The 20730-nt window shown below is 37.6% G+C and overlaps 1 protein-coding gene across 9 annotated transcripts in view; it reads right to left on the reverse strand.

Moving 5' to 3' along the window:
* Positions 1 to 20730, reverse strand: part of HELZ (helicase with zinc finger) — a 186075-nt gene that overhangs the window by 104293 nt on the left and 61052 nt on the right. For all 9 annotated transcript variants that reach the window (XM_059149522.1, XM_059149520.1, XM_059149523.1 and 6 more), the window contains 7 exons: positions 17490 to 17614; positions 15814 to 15870; positions 10645 to 10696; positions 8952 to 9027; positions 6701 to 6899; positions 6149 to 6256; positions 4798 to 5095 (listed from right to left, as the gene is read on the reverse strand). In XM_059149522.1, the coding sequence (XP_059005505.1) occupies positions 4798 to 5095; positions 6149 to 6256; positions 6701 to 6899; positions 8952 to 9027; positions 10645 to 10696; positions 15814 to 15870; positions 17490 to 17614 (915 nt within the window). The remainder of the gene's footprint in view (positions 1 to 4797; positions 5096 to 6148; positions 6257 to 6700; positions 6900 to 8951; positions 9028 to 10644; positions 10697 to 15813; positions 15871 to 17489; positions 17615 to 20730) is intronic.

The following is a 20730-nucleotide window of genomic DNA, read 5'->3' on the forward strand; positions in this document are numbered from 1 at the left end:
AGAAGAAAAAGTTAAAGATAATTAGAATATACCTAATTTTTTGAAGATAACATAAGGGAAGAGTTGCTACTTCCACAAACAGAATTCAAGCTTGGAATGCCTAAGCAGACACAAGACATGCTTCCCAACTTCCCTGGTCCTGCTGACTGAGAACAGCAATGCCCTCCTCATTCGGCCACATAGTTACTATTCTAACAAAGCATCCAAAGGGTTGATTTAGTTTTCTCTTGAAGAATATAATATAGCAGACTTGAAAACTATCCTTAACAGAACCTGGAGAGTAGACAAGAAAAAGTCAGGAGAAAAAAAAAAAAAAAATCCAGTGTCTATGCGCCTAGCACAAGGGTGGATGTAGAAGCAGCGTGCGATAAATAAATGCACGTAAATACAGAATATATTCAGAACAGCTCTACTTATTAGGAATTAAAGAGAATGAGATGAAATGATTCTCAACTCTGAAATCGGAAGTAAACACTCTTCCTTAGGAAACATTTTGGTCATGTCTTTACAAGTCTGAACTGCCCAAAGTAACAAAAAAATTACAAATCTGAAAGTAATCCCAAACCATCCTTTCAGCTATCCATTTCAGTAACATTTCTTTCCCAAAAATTGCTACAGAGAAACAAGATTAGCATCTCTTAGCTTATCCATATTGTCTGTCCCTATCTTCCATCTCTTAAACCAAATAAAATTTAAAACAGCAAAATAACAGCATAGGAGTACTTCATTACTTTTTACATGCTTCTACTCAATATTTATCTTCTATTGACAAGTACAGTTTTTTTTAAATCTATTTTTCTATGACTTTTCATACTATCAGCATCTATATCGATCCTGACAGAGCTACATCTATATATAACCTGCCCTTAATTTACCACCAACTTTGGCATTTGGAGACAATTTTTAAGTCATACTAAATTTTAATGTAAATGTTAACATACACTGCTAGACTCAAAGGAGAGAAATGTGTACTACGGAGTTTTCAATTTTAAACATAAGAATTAATTTTCAACATGTAATTTCCAGATATTCAAAGCAGAATTCCAAATCAATTTTGCCAAGCAAAAACTTCCCATTACTCAAAGTCATAGGATAAAGTGTATAATGCAGTTCGCTTTCTAAGCAAGGAGACAACTCACTAACTTCCTTCTTTTGTAAATGGTCTCCCGTCATGTATTTCTGAGAGGCATGTCTTTAATTCACAGTAATTTTTTAGTGCATACAGTTTCTCTTGCTGAACATAAGCCTAACCTGAACCTTTCCCCAACAAGGAAAAAGCACTGGAAAAAACTGGAAAAAGCACTGGAAAAAAGCAAAGTTAAAGTCATACCTATTACCTGAACAGTTCGCAGAATTGTCATTTACAACTAAAACATGGCCTACAAACAGAAAAGGTTTGCATGCTTTAGATACTATGAAAACAGGGGTGCCTGGCTGTCTCTGTCAGGAGAGCCTATGACTCTTAATCTCAGGACTGTGAGTTCAAGCCCCACAGTAGGTGTGGAACCTACCTAAAATAAAAAATAAAATAAAAGTAAAGAAATAGGTATCATGAAAATTATACTTTAAAAAATGGGACACTTGGGTGGCTCAGTCGGTTAAGCATCCAACTGTTGGGTTTTGGTTCAGGTCCTGATCTCAAGGTTGTGAGATCGAGCCCCCACTGAGCTCCACACTCAGCAGGGAGTCTGCTTGATATTCTCTCTCCCTTTCCCTCTGCCCCTCCCCCCCACTTACACCTGTGCTCTAGATCGCCCTCCCTCTCTAAAATAAATAAATAATTAAAAAAAAGAAAAGAGTAGGGAAAACACCAAAAAACTAAAAATTACCACAACCAGGTCAGCTAATGTCAGTAATGACCAGAAACATCAGCCCTAACGTCGCCTAGCTTGCCTAAACCTAAATTTAAGGTTTTCTGTCTATAATGTTCAAAATCTCCTATCGGAAAATACATTTTGTACATTCTATATAATTGTCTTCTTGTAATAATTGTTTTTCCTGGCCTTGAAGTACAAATTTCACTATGTGAAACTATTTTGTTTCCAAATTAGTTCAAGAAAATGTTTAATTTTTTTCAATTATTTTCTATGATGTAACTACTTAGAAGCAAAACCTTGTTTTTAGAAATAAGCAAAGATAACAAACTGCAAAGTGGCCACTAAACGGATATAAGGAACTATCACAAAAAGGGGGTAAGGCATCATATTAGTTCCAAATGGGAGGATAGCCTTGACTGTATTAATTCCTTCTACCATATCTGTATAAAATATAAAATCATTAGGTTTTCTTTTTTAAAAAATTTTGCTTATTTATTTGAGAGAGAGAGAGCAGAGAGCACAAGCAGAGAGGTGGGAAGAGGGGCAGAGGGAGGGGCAGAATAAACTCCCTGCTGAGCAGGGAGCCTGATGCAGGACTCCATCCCGGGTCCCCAAGATCACGACCCAAGCTGAAGTCAGAAACTTAAACCACTGAGCCACCCAGGTGCCTCAAATTCATCAAATTTTCAAACTGATACATTAGAAACCAAAGAAATGGAACTCCCACACTCAAAACACGGGTCATCTTGGACAACTTCTCTTCCACAAACTTCTCTTGTATTCTCTTGCCAAGATCCACAGGTGCCATGGTTTGAAGGGCTCAGGTCTTCTCAGTCCCTCCTCTGCATGCACCCTAGCCCCATGCCTCCCTTTACTAAAAGAATTCTCCTTCTCTCTTCATTCTACTTACAAGCCAGGAATTATCCTAATCATGGCTCATGATAAAATCAACAGCTACCATTTACTGAATGCCTATTGTGTATCAGATACTGTACAGGGTTTATTTTCCATCTCACGGTGATCCTCTAAGATAGAATGTTCTAGGCCCACTTAATAGAGGTTTCCACATGAAACTCAGGAATGTCAAGTACCCTGCACAGGGTCATAAAAGTAATGAAAAAATCAAGATTCAGATCTAATTCTATTTGACTCTGAAGTCTATTCACTGCTCTTTTTCTCAAACTAGAAAACTACCACATACCTGAGGCAAAAGTAGTCAAAGTACCCTGAATCTCTCGAGCCCATGAGGGTGCCCTGAAATCCTCATCATCACCCCCTTCCCTCATCTGCCTTAATAGTATCATTTTCTCTTACTTTTTTAATGCAACCATGTAACGTATTATTTACTACACAGGCTTTCATCAACAAGATACAGGCTCTTGACAACACAAACTTCTTTCTATAGGAATATGAGTCACGAGTTACAAAACACCAATCTAAAAGCAAACTTTTCTAATACAACACACATGGAAGCCAAGAACGTCCTGAGAACTACACTGGAAAGCGGGAAATAAGTGTTAATCTCTCTTCATGATTTTAAAAGGGTGCTTCCTAATAGTTCTCAAGTTCTAGTCTCTAAAAGCAATGCCCTCCCATGGGGTAGGCAAACCACAGCACGCAAGGTAACTCCAGCCTGCTGTCACTTTTAAAAATAAAGTTTTATTGGAGCACAGTCATGCCCATTTGCTTCCATATCAGCTACAGTGGTGCAGAGCAGAGTGGTTGCAACAAACACCATCTGCCTGGAAACATCTAAAAGACTATCTGATTTTTTGCAGAAAAAAATTGCCAAAGAGCTCCTATACTAACAAACATAAATTAAATATTCTTACTTTGTCAACTGTTTGGCTACAGGAATCAACATATTCTGATTCCAAAGGGTACTGAGAAGATGAAAAAACACAATACAACAGAATAAAAACAGGTATAAGGGATCAAAATAAGTAAGAAATAAGGTTTAAGTGAGGCTGAAATAAGTCTGGGTAATATTAGCACACACACTAGAAGGTAATGCCTAATTGTTCAATCTGGACCCAAATGTTGCTTTAACCTTACCAGCAGCTGAAGGAAAGAAAGAGACAAAACTAGTTCCACCTGCTCATTGTGTCCAAAAAAGAAAATCCTAGCATTTGCTCATGAACAAAACTCCTAGGTTCTCATAAATGGGACATGGTGGTACATAGCAAAAAACACCCTCCACAATATGGTTATGGTCTACGTAATATGAAGTATCACACAAAGTGTTTGTTAAATAAATATTTAGTATTCTTTTAAAAAAAAAAAAAAGCACCTATAATCTAACCAAAAGCCAAAGAAATGCAGGGAAATGTGCCCTTTCCCTTGTCACGTTGGAGCTTGGCATAAAACTTAGCAACAGGCAGTAATGTAACTACGTACAAAGTAATTATCATCTTCTGTAGGTGTTTACATGTTGAAAGCAGGGCCCTCTTCCCAGGAACACAGAGCAGATCCTACTAAAGGCACCACAGCTCCTTTACCAGTGAATATATAAAACTAACCTATGAAATCTTCTACTGAGGGCTTTTCATTCAAAGATACCATACTAAAGTCAGCAAAGTTAACTGGAGACTCAGTCAGACATGCAAACAGACATTGGAGGTGTACTCACGATTACCACTGAAATAATGGTCTACCCAAATTAATACTGAAAGGTTTTATGGTGCTAAAATCATCTTACTTTAAAAACAAAGCTAGTAGACCAAAACAGACCTGATCATCTACTCATACAAATTGAAGGAAGCTCAAAGCAAGTTTGCCTGATGACTGCAGAGCAAACCAGGGCACAATGTGAACCATTCTAATCCCATTACACAGTAAATGAATCGATTGCTCTGGGATTTTTTTCCTTATTATTCTCTCTCTATCCATGGAAGATTTAGGGGCCAATACATATCTTTTAATACTGCCATTATAGTGCCTTTTAATACATCGTATCAGGGGAAAAAAGTCTAAATATTACCTTCTGTAGAAGCTGCATCAATCATTACTCTTTGCATGAGTACTGGTTCCAATCCAAAGTCGAAAACTATGGTTTGGCGAAAAGTTCCAAATATTTCTGTGTTAAATGCTATCCCGACTTTATACACGTAATGATCTAATCCATTTTGGGCCATCTTTCCTCCTATCCATTCTTGACAGTTTTCTGGGACTTCTTGTGATACCTGGGTAGTACTATCTCCGGCAGATATTGCAATGATACTAAAATGAGGACGATGAGCATCATAAAGCAATGCTACACGATACAGCATTCTTGCAGGCTACAAGGAAGTTAAAATAATTCATTGAGTACAAGGGGGTGAAAAATCCAGCTGTATTTGGGCTCTTCAATGAAAATATTCCCATAAGGGACTTTTACTTTCCCATGCTTCTAAGAGACTATGTTAAAAGTACAAATTGTGTTTATAAGCCATTTAAGAAAAAAAATGAGAATGGTTAAAAAAAAATCAGTTGTTAAAATTATATATTTATGATGTCATTTATAACTCAGTAAAGCTGAAATTTTAAAAAATTATATATTTATGCTACATCTCTAGCCTTCCTACTCTTTCTAGGATATGCTCATCTTTCTTTGTGGCAAAAGCTCTATCACACGGTTAGATCACTGACCTCCAACTTTCCATACCTTTGGCCTAAAAAAGTTTTATCTCGGTTCAAGTAGGAAGACTTCATAAGAGAGCAGTTATCTCTGAAGGCACTGGATTGGGTTCAAGGCCAAAGCTAAATGTTCCCAGATTGTTCATCCCAAGATGCAGAAGCCACAGTGGAAGAAATGCCACCAAAAGGTACGCAGAACTCTTCCACTGCACACATTCACAGAAAAGTTTGACTCTGCTTCATTCTTAAATTTGTAATATTATATTCAAGACAGGAAGCACTGCAGAAAATGTCTCATATTAAGACCACATTATTACAGAATCTGTGACTTCATCAAATATAAAAACAAGATGTGACTGTTTAAATATCTTAGAACTGCCAGATTAAACAATTCAATTTGTAAATAGTCAATTATAAGCCATGAACCCCATCCTATGTTCCAACTTTGGAAGACAATATATCAAAGACCACTTTATCAAATTAGTAAATTAGCAAACATCTAAATATCTATAAAGATTTTTATCTCAAAACCTAAAAATATTATACCTTTAATGAACAAAGTACAGAAATACACTTTAGCACAATACAGAACCTACTTAAGATGTACTTAGATTAAAACATTTTCAGTGCTCTAACACAGAGATTTAAAGGTCACAGAAAGCCTTAAGAAAATCGAAAAAAAAATTTACATTCTCTAATTAGCACAAAATTCATACCTTACAAGTAAGAGCAAAGGTCCATGTCTGGTGAGACTTTTTGGTGTTGACAGTGACCGACAGATCAGGATTATGCTCTACTTTTACTCCTTCTATACATTCACTAAGCTGAAAATAGAGAGCAATTAATGTTATATTTTTAGTCCCCAAAGCACAAACAAAAACTTTTGGCATGGTAAATAACTATCAACAGTAAAGATGTTGATGGAACTGTTTACAAAGATGCTTTTTATACATTAATTTTATAAGAACAAAATACAACAAAGCTTAGACAAGACATAAGAAAATTAATAACAACAAAATGGCAGTAAACACTCCCTGAATGAAGATTAACATAATACCTGAAAATCTCCACAAATAGCTTAGTTCTGCTCTTTATTTTAGCAAAAGGGTCTACTTTTGCTACAAAAACACTTTATCAAGAATCAAGTTCTTCATACAGAGGATAAGGAAATAAATCAAAATAGCACAAAATAAAGTCAAGACTCAAACAAGGTCATCGTTTAAAACAAACAAACAAAATAAATAAAAAATGCAGTTTATTTTCCTCACCACTTTCTCAGGAGATAATGAATTCATCCACTTTTCTATCAAGGTTTCCATGTAACTGCCTGAGAGCTGTTTATTCTCATTTTGCTGTTTCAATTTTATCAAGCGTGAAGCATATCTTTTCTGCCATTCTGCTAGTTCTTCCTGGGAATGTGCTGAAGTACACTGCGCACCATACCTACAGATTCCTTGCTCTAAAAATCTAAGTAGAATAGGAAAGACTGTTTTATCATATACTTTGTTGGACCATTTAAAAGATAAACTTCCAGCATTTGCCCTCCGATTCTTCAATAACAAAAACAAAACTTCATCTCCTGAAAGGCCGTATTTATCACACTGACTTGAACAGAGGAGGAAGAAGAGGTTTCAAGAACATTTATAACAGTTAATCACTACAGCAACTTTCCATACTCAGCGACTTCTTTTTTTGGAATACGAGGATGCTAAAGCAAAGCATAATCAATCATAACCACCCCTCGCCCACAAAACCGGCATCGAAAAGGTAGCTTCCTCCTTCATGATATAACAACTCTATTTGGACAATTCTTCTTAGAGCAGAATTTTCCTAAAGCAACACTGACATCAAGTGGAACAATGCATCAAACACAGGTGTGCCCTACTTCTCAAAATGGTATCACCTAAAGACAATTCTCTACACACTAGAATTTCATTCTGAAAAAAAAAAAATGTTACTATAGCATTAAATTATCATCTTAAGGCTTCTATTTTTCACCTTCAAATGTAATGCCTTTACTCTTTTCTATATTACTATCACCTATATTTCATTGAAAATACTGGACTATATCCATTTGCTTGAGTTTTAAATAAATTAAGAATAAAAGCTCTATATTAGAATCACAATTAATTTAATAGATTAAATTCTTCAATGGTAAATTCCTAAATGTTCATATTAAAGGACAGAGTTAATGGTTTCTCAGTGTTTATGACTCAGAATATTCAACTGAAAATTCAGTGGTCAAAACAGATAAAAATGCAAAACTTTGTTCATTTTTTTAAGTTTTAAATGTCCTACAAAATTATGGGTTTAGCCAGTTTTTAAACAACTGAAACATCAAAAAATTAAAGATCTTCTGAACAAAAAATGAAAATTAAACTATAAGTAGCAAAATAGAGATGAGAAGTATAATATTTTATGTATTTTTTTCAACTGAAAAAATATGGACAGTAAGAAATATAAAACGAACCACAGCACAATGTAAATTATCAAATGGTTCATCCTATTTGAAAAGATGACTGTACTTAAAGCTTTTCTTAATGATACAAAGTACTGGAACTTAAATTATACTACTTATTAAGTTCTCTTACGCTTTCTAAGACACATTCAAAAAATCACATATTTGTTTCTCTTAAGTACGTCTTAATGAGCCAAATATTTCTTTGTTTTTCTACTGCTTTAAGTTATTTCTTTAAATACTAAAGGTTTGATATTCTTACTGGCCTATAAATGTTCTCACATTTCCTCTGCATAGGACTCCGTTCTACCTCTACTACAACATGATGCCGCCAGGATTTTTGAAATTTACTACTCAGTTTCTTTATTTCTACTATAAAATCATATCTGACCTTGACTACTCAATTACCAAAACTATATATGCAATTTCCTTCATTATCAAAAACAACCTATAGTAATGAGAATTTACATCTAAAATCCCTACTACTACCTGTACCTTTCAGAATGTGACTTTAATAATTCTTTCCAGCTTAACAACGATTGACTTTTGAAAGGTTAGCCCTTCAAAAAGAAATTACTCATAAATTATATATAAGGACAACATGAAGATAATAGATTTTTTTAGAAAAGTTATTAAAATAATTTAACATTTCTTCATCTAGTTTATGCTCTACTTCAAGTTATATAATTTCAATTCAATCACTATAAGTTAAAGGTACATTTCACATAAATAAGAGACCAGAACTAAATTCAGTCACAATAATTCAACTGGTTTTATAAAAGACTTCTATACAAAGTCTTAACAATCCCAATTTAGATCACTGTTGTTTGTAATTAAAAGAAGGCTCACTGATATGGCCTTAACTTTTATTTAATGATAATGACCATTAATTATGGCTTCTGTTTCACATTGAAAGTAAACCATTTTACTCAATCATTATACTTCTTCCTTCACAGATTATCTTCTTTAACTTGGAATTACTACTCTTCAGAAAGTGAAGGAAAATTATCTATCCTTTGAATAAAGACATGTCATTGGTTTAAAAAAAAAAATCACGTTACCTTTTACACAAAGTATATTCCTCGCTGCTTGTGATTCCCCTAGGTGGTGGGCGGAAATGCCAACCATTACAAGATCCTAGAGAGTAATCAGGATATAGTCTTATCATTTGAGGCTTGCTAATAATTCTGATATTTTAGTGTGTAAGAAATACTATAAACCCTCCACACACATCATCCTAGATGATGTAAAAAGGACATGACATACTTGCCTCTATCAAAAAAGTAATCTACCAATCAAATGAGTTAAATTCAATTAACCACAGGAAACTCAGACATCACTGAAGTAGTTACCCAGCAACTAAATCGGGTCGATGACCCTGACTCTATCCTAGCCACTGGTGGGTATATTTCCAATGCAGTCTCTTCCCTAACAACTAAAGGGGGAAATGCTGGCATGCTTGTCATTTCTTAAGTATAAAATGTGTCTCTATCAGAATTATTTCAGGAATGAGGAAATTATCATGACCTGGAAGGAAATTATGTAGAACAAATTCAATACTGCATATTGAGTGAAAAGTTCCACAGTATTACCCATGTTCTTTAGGATTTGTCTGGCACATGTCATTGTATCAAGTAATCAAGCCTTTTTTACAACTGACATAAAGTTCAAAACATTGAATTCTGACATAAGAGCTAAAAAAAAAAAAAAAATAACATTTGTTTACTTCTGAATACAATGAGCTTTGATTCGTTTAGGTAAAAGTTCCAACTAAACCAAAAAAAATAAGGCTTAAGAAAGAAAAGGCTAGTGGGGCGCCTGGGTGGCTCAGTGGTTTGGGCTGCTGCCTTCGGCTCGGGTCATGATCTCAGGGTCCTGGGATCGAGCCCCGCATCGGGCTCCCAGCTCCGCAGGAAGCCTGCTTCCCTCTCTCTCTCTCTCTCTCTCTGCCTGCCTCTCTGCCTACTTGTGATCTCTGTCTGTCAAATAAATAAATAAAATCTTTAAAAAAAAAAAAAAGAACGAAAGAAAAGGCTAGAGCAACAAAGGCTGAGCAGCATCAAGTTTTCAAGGACCTCATGGCCATTCTCTATTTCCTCACAAATCATGTGCCACCACCCCCACCCCTACCCCAAAAAAAGATATTCAGCCAGGATGAGTTTAAAGCCATGTCTCATCCCTTTCCAGCTGTGTAACTGGAAAAACTACTGAACCTTTTTAAACATCAGTTTCATCACTTATCAAAAAGATGGAGAAGCCAACACATGTTTTTGTGAAGGCTGCTACCACGGTACACAGTATCCAACAAGCACTCAATGAACGTTGGTCCCTCTTTCCTTTCCTCTGGGAAGAGAAGAGGAGGTTGTGGATTTTAACTGTGGCAGGAACAACTTAGCTTCCAGATCAGGACTTCCAAAAAGTAGTAATCAGACTAGCCTGGGACAGAACAAGATAAAGACTCCCCACTACATGGAGAATGTAGCAACTTGACATTGCTAACAATGAGGTTTACTTACACTGAGCTACATGGAGGCAGGAAAAGGATACTTCCTACCTCCCTGACTCCATTATGCTATGAGAAGGGGCCAGTGGAAAAAATGCTTTCATCTACACCTACTTCTTGAAATTAAATTTGTACGTTCTCTCCAAACCTCCACGTATATGTACTGTAACTCAGTAAATGTCCTCCCAATAACCAATAACAAAGTGACGCCAGCAATTACAGCTAGAAGGAACACCGAGTGTGGTACTTACCCCCTTCCAAGTCTTCCACGTGATATCCAGACAGGACGTTACTAGTGGCTGTCTGAAATTTTCCAAATGAAAATGTTTTTATAATAAGAAATAACCAGTTGATGTTGAATTAAACTTGGATGTTTTCAACATTTTTTTTAAGGCTGAGCTTGAATACTTAGAAATTTTAATACACATTAATATTTTAAACAGTATTTTTTGCATCCATCTCTGCTCTATGTTAAAGTATGTTTAAATACAGAAAACAGGTACTTATGTGGCCTTCATTAAGGAAACGGATCGAGATTCCCTATATAAAAACTACCTGGTAGTAAACGGCAAAGTCCACGGAGCAGCGCCTCCATTCATTTATTCATTTCACTCTCCTCTTCCTAACATCTAGAGAATGACCAGCTAGAGAGGTGCCTTTCTCCTGCACTGAGTGCAACACCACCACTGTGGGGCATGGAGCACATCCTGCTGGTCCCCCTCGCTCTGGGATAAGCCCCTCTCCCATGATGGAGCTGAGGACCCACTCACTCTCCCTGGCTTTCTTGACTCAAGTCCCCTTGGTGCACATAAATCCCCAATCTACGCCTTTGGTTCTAATTTTACTCTAAACTCTACACCTCCCATTTCAACTGAGTGCCAGCCACAGCACTTTTTCTTACTTTTCTTAACAACCGACACCGTTTTATAGGCCGGATCACTGTCAGCCATGCACAGATCCACTGCCAACAGCCTGACTCTCCTTCTACATTCCCACGGCTCATAGAGGACCAGGCACATAATGGGTGCCCAGTAAAGGCATCCAGGATGGGATGGTGGATGGACAGATGATCATCCATGCACTTCAAACAAGTATGCCCAAAATTAAATTCATCATCTTTATCCCAAATCTCATTGTCCTTCTCATGCTCCTTATCTTGTGTTAATACTCCCAAGGAGAGCAAGACTAAAATTCTGAAAGCCATCTTGAACTCTCCCTCTTCTGTCCTACTCCTGAGTATTCTCTAAATCTTGCCCAACGAGGTCTAGAATGTCCCTCATAATCTGTCTCATACTCTTTACTCCCACTGCCACTATCCTGGCCACGGCTCTCATCTGTCCCTGAACCAAATGACTACCATGCTAACCTGTACCAAGTCACCGCTAGGTCTTTACCTAGCACCCCCATTCTTTAATCTCCTGCCTTCCTGGTCTCCCCACAGACTATTAATCTCTCTTCTCCCTGCTTATACTTCCATTGCCACACTTACTAACCACAAGCAGCCTGCCCCATGGGTACAGTAGCTATGTGCATCTCAACTGGCCCACCAGGTTGTTTTTCACAGATATCTCAGCTTCCCAAAACCCAGAGATCCTTGAACAGCACAGGAGCTCAGTAAACATGAAACTGAATCAGAGAATACAGCATCCCAACATGAAATTTGGAATGTCTATACTGTAGAGATGATGTCTAAATGCTAATTGGGTATAACTGAAACAATAATATCATTATAATTCATATGTCATTAATTAAACTGGACTTTTCAGGTTGAGCTGGAACTAAATCACCATTAATACTGTTTCTATAGAAAGATGCCTCCTGATTCTCCAACTACTTACTAAAAATGTTTAAAGACAACCCATTCTTTCTGGAAAATGAGGACTGACTATAAGACTACAGAAGCTAGGGGCGCCTGGGTGGCTCAGTGGGTTAAAGCCTCTGCCTTCGGCTCAGGTCATGATCTCAGGGTCCTGGGATCAAGCCCCGCATCGGGCTCTCTGCTTGGCAGGGAGCCTGCTTCCCTTTCTCTCTCTCTCTGCCTGCCTCTCTGCCTGCTTGTGATCTCTGTCTGTCAAATAAATAAATAAAAATCTTAAAAAAAAAAAATTCGTAAGCTAAATCAAGAAATTGTTTACATTACCAGGGTGCTATGCTCACAAAAAAGGTACATACTAAAAAATCTCTTTAAATTCTACAAGCAAGGTGTAAGTGTCATAGGTCCCACACCAGCTTTTTAAAATATGATCTCAGGGGCGCCTGGGAGGCAGTCAGTTAAGCGCTCAACTCTTACACTCAGCTCAGGTCATGATCTCAGGATTGTGAGACTGAGCTCCACATCAGGCTCCCTGCTCAGCATGGAGTCTCCTTCTCAAGTTTTTCTCTCCCTCTCCCTCTACCCCTCTCCTCGCTCTCTCTAATAAATAAATCTTTAAAAAATTACATTTCATCTTCATCAAATTTATAAATATAAAAGCTAAAAGCTCACTTCATGTGTGAATTTAAAGTACCTCCTCTAAAAAATTTATCAAAATAGGGGCATCTGGCTGGCTCAGTCGATGGGAGTATGCAGCTCTCAATCTTGGGGTTGTGAGTTTGAGCCCCACGTTAGGGGCAGAGATTACATAAATAAATAAACTTTTAAAAAAAAGTCTTAAAATTTTATCAAAATAAATTTACCCAATATGCAAGAAAAAAATAGGAATAACATATTTCAGTCCTAGGACAAAGCTGAAAGCATTGAGAACAGGTAGAAGGAAGACGCCACGGCATGCTTCCCGGGTCAGCATCTGCAATGATGATCAAGCGAGCAGGCGCGCCTGCGCTGACACCGCAGCTCACCGGCTGGTGGGGTTTGGAGAACAGTGCATCTGCCCCACAAGGGCTCGTAAGACTGAGAAGTTTGGCCCGGGCTTAGGATTTAGCCACCATGGCTTTTAGGTTCCAAAGTACTGTGTTTTGGGGTTTTTTTTAAACACCTTTTTATATGTTCAGACCCCAAGACAGAAAGGCAATATCAATTAGTTTATGATCGATCTTTAGTTTGTACTGACACCTTCATGAAAAGCGGCCAAATTTCATATTGCTAGAATGCCTACAAATTTACCATCAGATCTATTAATTTGATATTTTAAATCTTTATATTCAGGTTTTGTTTCCATTAGTTAGCCTTGAGTTCATGTCTTTATCCTTATCCTCTAGCATTTAAATGCCAGCTCGGTTCAATCTTTAAAACAAATTGTTTCTAAATTTTTTTTTTTTTTTTTAAAGATTTTATTTATTCATTTGACAGAGAGAGACCACAAGCAGGCAGAGAGGCAGGCAGAGAGAGAGAGAGGAGGAAGCAGGCTTCCTGCTGAGCAGAGAGCCCGATGCGGGACTCGATCCCAGGACCCTGAGATCATGACCTGAGCCGAAGGCAGTGGCTTAACCCACTGAGCCACCCAGGCGCCCCAGTTTCTAAATTTTTTAATACGTCATGTGCAATAATAAGGGTTTCATTGTTTGTTAGCTTTTTCTAGACGGAGTTTTTTTAATAATATGAGTTCACTAGCCAAAAAAATACTACATTGGTTACAGAGATAAGTTAACTATAAACAAAAGTTAAGTCACTTCTCCCCAAAAGGACAGTTATAAAATAGGAGTCAAGTGATACTTGAGGCCTTACATGTGAGAGCATTATAAATATTAAAAATTAAAATTTGTATATAAATACGTAATATATATCTCTGTGTGTGATTATCAGATGTAAAGCTGGTAATTCAATAAAGGCAATAAAAAAGAAGCCAGCCAAAAATTTTAATAAAATGAAAAGTCATCTTATTTTACATTCCATGTTGAAAATCTAAATTTATCAGTCCTCCTCTAAGCCTTAGAAATTAAAAAGACTGCATATATACAAGAAAGGAAATGGCTCTGAAGTTAATTAGAGCTTACTGATACTCAATTTATAGTAAGACAAAGAAAATAACATTTGTTTAAAGCCTCTATAATTGCAGCAAAACAAACAGTATCTTCATCCAGCTCATGCAATTTATGATGACTGTCTTTACTTAATGTTTGTCAGTATGTGACACATATTATAAGAGTTAGAACAGGAAAGCAAGCCACAGGAGGTCACAGTCTACGCCTGGGCCTCTGTTCTTTCTCTGCACCACGTGCAGCGCCCTCCCCCTCACTCACTATGGGAATGGCACCTTCTTACCCCTCAGTTCTTCGCTTAGCTAGCTCAGCCTCTGACTACCCAATCCAGTTATAGTTTCCATCACAGAAAGCTTATTTTTGTCCCCTCATACGAACTTTACTCAATGTGAATTATACCTATAGCTGTCCAATTTATTTGTTATCTCTCTCTTCCCCAAGACTTTGACCTCCCAAACTATGGGTGTCTTGGTCAGTGCTGTATTCCCAGCACCGCACATAGGACCTAACACATAGTAGGTGCCAATTTCCTTAATAAGAAAGCCAATCAGAGGCACCTGGCATCTGGCTCTTGGTTTTGGCATAGGTCATGATTTCAGGGCTGTAAGATCAAGCCCCGAGTCCAGCTCTACACTCAGCAGGGAGGCTACTTGAAGATTCTCTCCCTCTGCGCTTCCCCGCATACTCACGCATGTACCAACTCCCTCAAATAAATAAATAAATCTTTAAAAGAAAAAGATTCTCGGGGCGCCTGGATGGCTCAATGGATTAAAGCCTCTGCCTTCGGCTCAGATCATGATCTCAGGGTCCTGGGATCGAGTCCGGCATCGGGCTCTCTGCTCAGCAGGGAGCCTGCTTCCTCCTCTCTCTCTCTCTCTGCCTGCCTCTCTGCCTACTTGTGATCTCTCTCTGTCAAATAAATAAAAATTAAAAAGACAATTTAAAAAAAAAAATGCCTCTATGAGGAATAGAAATTTGAAACTGACAAAGCTTTGGGCCTGTTCCATGCCACTGCTGTCCCCTGGTCTTCTATGTGCCCTTCAAGTGCTTCACCAGAGCACGTTTCTGTTCACCAGTTACCCTGATACACATTATTTCCATCTCCTAAACTCCATTCCCTAAAAATGGTCCTTCGATCACAGACCTCTTCAGTTGCTTTAAAAAGAAGGCTTGGGGGTTATCTCATTTTTAATGACAGTATTTTCTAACAGCCAGATGTAGTTAAACACTAAAATTTCCCTATCATCTTTCCACTCGTTGGCCAGAGACCACCAAAAAGAATTAGGAGCAGAAGACCTGGCGTGCAGGGGATCCATGAGAAGAAGCAGAGTTCCTGGGATGGGGCCGCGATGGAAAAGGCGGCCAGGAAATCCCACAACCCCACCATAACAGCCTTGCTTTCTTGGCTGATGCCGAAAGACTTTCTAATTTTAATACAGAACACTTACTATAGCCAGACTGAGTTCAACTCTTTCCAAAGAGATCCACTAAAATAGTCTTACCTCTGTTTCTGTGAGAAGTGTTTTTAGTCTTGTCAAATCTTTTGTGACCATCCCATTCTGAAAAAGGTGGATGAAAAACAAAAAACCCGGTTAGTATATTAGTTCTAAGGGGCATCACTCAACTCCTCCACTGTTCCTAATTAAGGTTTATCTGTAAAAAGACAATGCTGTCCTCATCTCCCATCCCACTATCATTAATGGGGATAATAAAGCTAATCTATCTGTAAGGAAAGTTTAAAAAGCTAACAGGACAAAATATACAGTGTGGCCTAAAACACTTATTCACCCTGTATAAGAGTTTAAAACCAATTCAATAAAATATTCACAAAAGGTGTCACTGAAGAGCAAGATTGGATATGCAAAGCAAAAAATAAATTTTAAGAAATTTTAAGAACACTATACAATCTGCTGATTGTATAGTGTAAGAACAACTATAAGAAACCCTTACAATTGTAAAAACCCTATACAATCATATTGTATGATTAAAATGCTCACTCCGCAGGAGCATTTTAAAACCCAAAACTAGGGGCACCAGGGTGGCTCAGTAGGTTAAGCCATTGCCTTCAGCTCAGGTCATGATCTGAGTCCTGGGATCAAGCCCCGAATCGGGCTCTCTGCTCACTAAGGAGCCCGCTTCCCCCTCTCTTTCTCTGTCTGCCTCTCCGTCTACTTGTGATGTCGCTCTCTGTCAAATAAAAAATTAAAATCTTTAAAAATTTTTTAAAAATAAATAAATAAATAAATAAAACCCAAAACTATAGGTGCGCCTGGGTAGTGCAGTCAGTTAAGTGTCTGCCTTCAGCTCAGGTCACGATCCCAGGGTCCTGAGATCGAGCCCCACGTTAGGATCCCTGCTCAGCGTGGAGTCTGCTTCTCTTTCTGCTCCTCCCCACTCCCCTCATCCTGCTTTCTCCCATTCTCTCCCTCTCTCTCTTTCTCAAATAAATAATAATAAATAAATAAATAAATAAAGCCCAAAATAAGGAGTGCACCTGACTGGCTCACACAACTCTTGATCTCAGGATTGTTGAGTTCAAGTGCCACACTGGGTCTAGAGCTTGCTTATAAAATCAATTAAACAGAGCAATCAGAGATACCTGGTTGGCTCAGTCCGTTAAGCAGCTACCTTCAGCTCAGATCATTACCCTAGGGTCCTGGGATCAAGCCCTACATTGGACTCACTACCCATTGAAGAGCCTGCTCTCCCTCATCCGCTACCTGCCTCTCTGCCTATCTCTCTGTCAAATAAATAAATAAAATCTTTTTAAAATAAATAAATAGGACGGCCATCCCAGGACTCCTCTCACTCTTGAGAGCTTTTTCTGTATCTTCACTTAATAAACTTCTATTGCTTTACTCACCAAAAAAAATCATTAATTAATTAAAACCCCAAAATATTCCCAGCTTCTAATAAAATGACATCTTTAAAGAAAATCATTTAGTTATCCTATACTTTCAAAGCTTTAAAAAGTACGTGTTATTCTTATATATATATTATCACACACCATAAGAACCCAATGATTCAACATCAGTTTGTTGAAGAGAAATGAGATTTCTAATAGGAGGAAGCAAGAGAAAAAAATGCAAACTTAATTCCTTCTCCCCCCCAATATGCTTAAGGAGTCACATGAATGAATCCATTTTCACACATTCAGAATTAGAGCTCGTCAACGTACCAGGGACTCTCCTGTCAGTGACTTGGCAAGAATGCTGGATACCAGTTGAAGCTTTCCTTTCAGCTGCATACAGCAGAGCACTGCCTGAAAGGCCCCATCTCCCTTGGCCAGGCCTTCTCCCAGCACTGTTAGGAAAGAATAGCCAGCATCAACCATGTAACGTTCAATGCACATTTTTGTCTTGATTATAACATTAGCACACTATCACAAAGATGAATTCTTATGCGTTAAAAGAATGAACTTCAAGTACTGGTAGAAAGCTATGACGGTTCAGTTCTGTCCCAAAATATGCGCAAAGACAAGAAGAAACATGGGTCAATCCACATATCTAACCCACCATGGCCTATAGCCAGGTAGGATCACATCAAAGTCACAGGAACAAGAGTTCATCTTAAACCTCTCTCTCTATGGGGCGCCTGGGTGGATCAGTGGGCTAAGCCTCTTGCCTTCGGCTTGGGTCATAATCCCAGAGTCCTGGGACAGAGACCGCATCAGGGTCTCTGCTCAGCAGGGAGCCTGCTTCCCCCACCCCATCTCTGCCTGCCTCTCTGTCTACTTGTGATCTCTGTATGTCAAATAAATAAATAAAATCTTCTTTTTTTTACCACTCCCCACCGCACCCCCCAAAATAAAATCTTTTTAAAAAACCTCTCTCTCCAGTGAAAAATTCCATTCAGCCTGTAATTCCTGGGTAAGTGAGGGCTATGAAAACGCTGATATTTTCTGAATAAAGTTTCCACATTTTTAACAGTGACACAAGAGATACAGTGCCATTAAAATGCGTAAGAATAGAAACTGCAAATCTCCACATGTGGTATTCCTAAGCAGCTAAGAATTAGATTTTATCAAAACCAGCAAGATTAACTAAGAACCTAATTGTCACATGGCCACAGAAAATGCTGACCTAATTGTCTGCATGTGTTTGCAGATTTAATACAATCACAGGAGCACACATTTCTAACAATACAGAATATCCTCATTTTTATGCCATGTTATTTGAGATGATTTCTCACAGCAACTTCTAATGGCTCAACTAGTAAAACAATCTGTATCTTCCTCTTCACTGCTAAGTCCAAGATTCTATTTTTAGTTTGAACACACTTTAGCTTCCTTTGCACGAAAGTAACTTGCTAAAAGAAAATATTTTGGAAATTCCTTTTTTTTTTTTAAGATTTTATTTATTTATTTGACAGACAGTGATCACAAGGAGGCAGAGAGGCAGGCAGGGAGAGAGAGGAGGAGGAAGCAGGCTCCACACCGAGCAGAGATCCAGGACCCTGAGATCATGACCTGAGCCAAAGGCAGAGGCTTTAACCCACTGAGCCACCCAGGCACCGCCCATTTTTTTCTAATTATTTCCAAGGAAATGTTTAAATATCAGTATAATATACTGCATATTTAAAGTCCACTGGGTCAGTTCATAATGTATTTATTTTGGTTGTACTGAACACATCCTTTCATTATGTTGTTCAATTTTTCCATTACACAAATAACATTACAAGAACACTAATAAAATTCTACCTAAAAATTCCCTATAAGTTCATCACTCAACTAAACAGACTGCCTTCACTTATTCATTTTCACTTCCAATTTTCATCAATATTTGTGTAATTTTTACATGACTGTAACTGATATAAATGTAACAGTTTGTATTCTGCTTTATTTTCCCTCAGCACATTCAGTATCTTCCATGGTTCTCAGAGTGTTTATGTTTCTCATCTTATTGCCCATATGGTGTTCCATCAAGTATGGAACTTAACTACACCCTGGCTCCAGAACAATCCCAATTTTTAACTATTGAAACTAACAATGCAATAAACATCTTTATGTATATATCCCCATTGAAGCAGATTACTGAACTGAAAGTTGCGGTCTCTGTATTTAAGACAGTTTTATTCAATTACTTTTAGTTTGGGCCAACCTGTTGTCTCACTCCATCCACATAATGGATCTACTCAATGTCCCCAGATAATTCCAGTAAGTGATGAACTCCAGCACAGTATGATTAAGAATGTCTTGAACATCTTATAAAATTCCCTGGTAAGCCCACATCTCCATCGGCTCTTACTATTCCTAAAACTATTCAAATATGACCTTTGGCAAATTAGTTTATCTCTCTGGCCCTCAGTGCGGTCATCTATAAAACAGAAACACACATAAATCTGTTGCAAGGATCGAATAATAAAATGCTTTGAAGAAGAAACAACAGTCCTACTAAGGGCTGGACTACTTACTTCGGCTAAAACTGCTTCCTCCCCTATAAAATGGAAGGGACAGAAGCTACTTAGGAAGGTTGTGGTAAAGATTAATTGTGTTAATTACATATGTAAGTATCTAGCACAGTCTTGTCACAGAAGACTACTGACCTTCCCCTTCTAAAAATCATACAGCAGTATTGAGAACTGCTAAGGAAATACTCTAATTCCTTTTCAGTAATTGCACTATTAAGAAACGAGCTGTCAAGCATTAAAGAATGTTTCACAGAAACAAACAAAAAAAAATCTAAGAATATTTCAAAATCAGGAAATTGTGTCAGGTTTAAAGAGTATTAAATCACACCATAGTTACAAGCACCTTTCGCAGATCTTTGGTTTTGTACAAGGTATTTGCCAAATTTCATTCTGCAAAAGTTCCTGCATTATACTGATGTCTGAAGGCCTCAATATTTGTCAAAATTATGTTTCTTCTTTTTCTCTTTCCCTTTTTTAGACAAAAATCAGTACTGACTTACTTTTTGCCAACTGTTGCCCTAAAATGCAATTCCGTTTGTCTTACAGGATCCCACATGAAGAATTATCACCAAAAAATATTCAACAATTATAGATAAAAAGCTCTCCTGCTATTGCATCATGTAACAAAATTAAACTGTGATATTGCCAATCTAGTCGGTCATTATCTGTAATATCTTGAAAAAACTTGAAAGAAAATAAAGTATAGCCTTGTGTATTATTAAACTTGCCTTTGCTCAAATAATGAACTTGTCAAAAGAGAGGACACTAAAAATATAATCTAATCATGAGCACTGTAAATATGTTACAATGCTTTGCACTGTAAAATTCTCTTCCCACCAACTCTGTGAGATTTTACTGTGAGCACACAAGTATTCCCAAACTGAACAGCTCCTTCCTGCCTACTGTTACTAAGGAGGAGACTGAACACCTCACCTCTGTTATTAGAGTCAGGTCTCCATCCCTTCTCATTCTTCAGTTTTTGTATATGTCTTACTTGAAATGTGTAATAT

This window comes from Mustela lutreola, chromosome 15 (assembly GCF_030435805.1).
Source record: "Mustela lutreola isolate mMusLut2 chromosome 15, mMusLut2.pri, whole genome shotgun sequence".
NCBI classification, from domain to species: Eukaryota; Metazoa; Chordata; class Mammalia; order Carnivora; family Mustelidae; genus Mustela; species Mustela lutreola.